Genomic DNA, 1,301 nt, shown 5'->3' with positions numbered 1-1,301 from the left:
TCCTCAAAAAAGATACCGGGGGGCCTCCTGCCCTCTCCTGCCAAGTCAGAGGCTCCGTCTTCTGATGACTCCTTGGATACGGACTCGAAGTCCAGCTCCTTCCCTCTCGCTCTCGAGGCTTCCAGCCTTTCCAGTGTTTGTTTGAGCCACTTTAATGATGCATTAACGGACGTACTTTGCACACCGCAGACCTGGAAACTTTTGCTGCGAGCCAGGTTCCCTGGATTTTCAAAAATCAATGAAACCAGGATAGTTTTTCAGGCCCTGGTTTCTAGCAAGAGGCTGGTCCCAGCCAGCTGGGGTGGATGTGTGATGTGTTAGAGCCCTGTTGCTGCTCTGCAATACCTCAGCTTTGAGAGCAATGCTGCAACCATGAGTTTTCACCCCACCACCACCTTTTTAAGCTTGTGATACAGCCTCAGCTCTGCCTGTTCAGAGCAGCAAGTGGTACCAGCCTCCTGGATGCAGCTACTCTCATGTAGCGCAGGAGAGGTGCTGATCTTCCTGGGGTGGGCAGCAGAGCTGGGCAGAAGCAGCCCTCCAGCAAAGGCATCTTCCTGCACATCTGGAGAGCAGCTGGGTAGGAGCCCTGCCTGCAGCAGCCAAGGGCTGTGGGGCAACCAGCTGGGTCCCACGGCTTGCCCTGCTATGGCCATGCTGAGCCCTAGGCTGAGGGTCCCGAGTGAGAACCGTGGGGCTGCAGGGCTTGGTTTGGAAGCTCATGGCCAGATGCTTTCCGTGTCTCTTGTTTAAGGCTCTCTACAGGGTTCTCCTCCTTGCCATGTCCCTGTAGGGTGCCCGGGTGTGGATCCCTGACCGTGTTGAAGTCTGGAGGGTGGCAGAAGTAACCAGAGGCTACAAGGAAGGAGACACCATTCTCCATCTCCGCCTAGAAGATGGCTCGGTAAGGCTGGAGCTCAGCCCAGCAAGTCCCTCCTGTACTTGCTATGTGGTTGGGCATCCCCAGATGGGAGATAGTTCACCTCTGCACCCTCAAACCAGCCAGGGCTCCTTGGCAGGGTGTGGAGAGGCTCAGACATTGCCTGGATATGTCCTGTCTAGTGGCTGAGTAGGAGCCCAGACCACCACAGCTCTGTCTGGCTCCCCGTGCCCTGACTGCCCAGTGGGCTGGTCCTTGCTGTCTGCTCCTGCCTGGCTTCCCAAAGTGTCTCCAGCCCCGTTTGCTGTGGTGGCTGGTGACTAACAGCCTGCGCATGGCCTGCAGAGAGCATCCCTCCTGCTGTACTGCTCCCCGCAGACCTATCCTGTCTCTGCGGGGCTGGCTGACCCTGCTTGGCTCT

At 57.4% G+C, this 1,301-nt stretch overlaps 1 protein-coding gene across 1 annotated transcript in view; it reads left to right on the top strand.

Annotated features, from left to right (window-relative positions):
- Window positions 1-896: 896 nt before the first annotated feature.
- Window positions 897-1,301, top strand: part of LOC104277750 (unconventional myosin-Vb-like) — a gene marked incomplete at its 3' end in the record, with an annotated part of 6,850 nt that continues 6,445 nt past the window's right edge. Inside the window, exon 1 of the mRNA XM_009874488.1 lies at window positions 897-904. Within this exon, the coding sequence (XP_009872790.1) occupies window positions 897-904 (8 nt within the window). The remainder of the gene's footprint in view (window positions 905-1,301) is intronic.

Source organism: Apaloderma vittatum, unplaced genomic scaffold (assembly GCF_000703405.1).
Source record: "Apaloderma vittatum isolate BGI_N311 unplaced genomic scaffold, ASM70340v1 scaffold30478, whole genome shotgun sequence".
NCBI lineage: Eukaryota > Metazoa > Chordata > Aves > Trogoniformes > Trogonidae > Apaloderma > Apaloderma vittatum.
The sequence above is the reverse complement of the archived record's forward strand: the minus strand, read 5'-3'. Positions and strand labels throughout refer to the sequence as shown.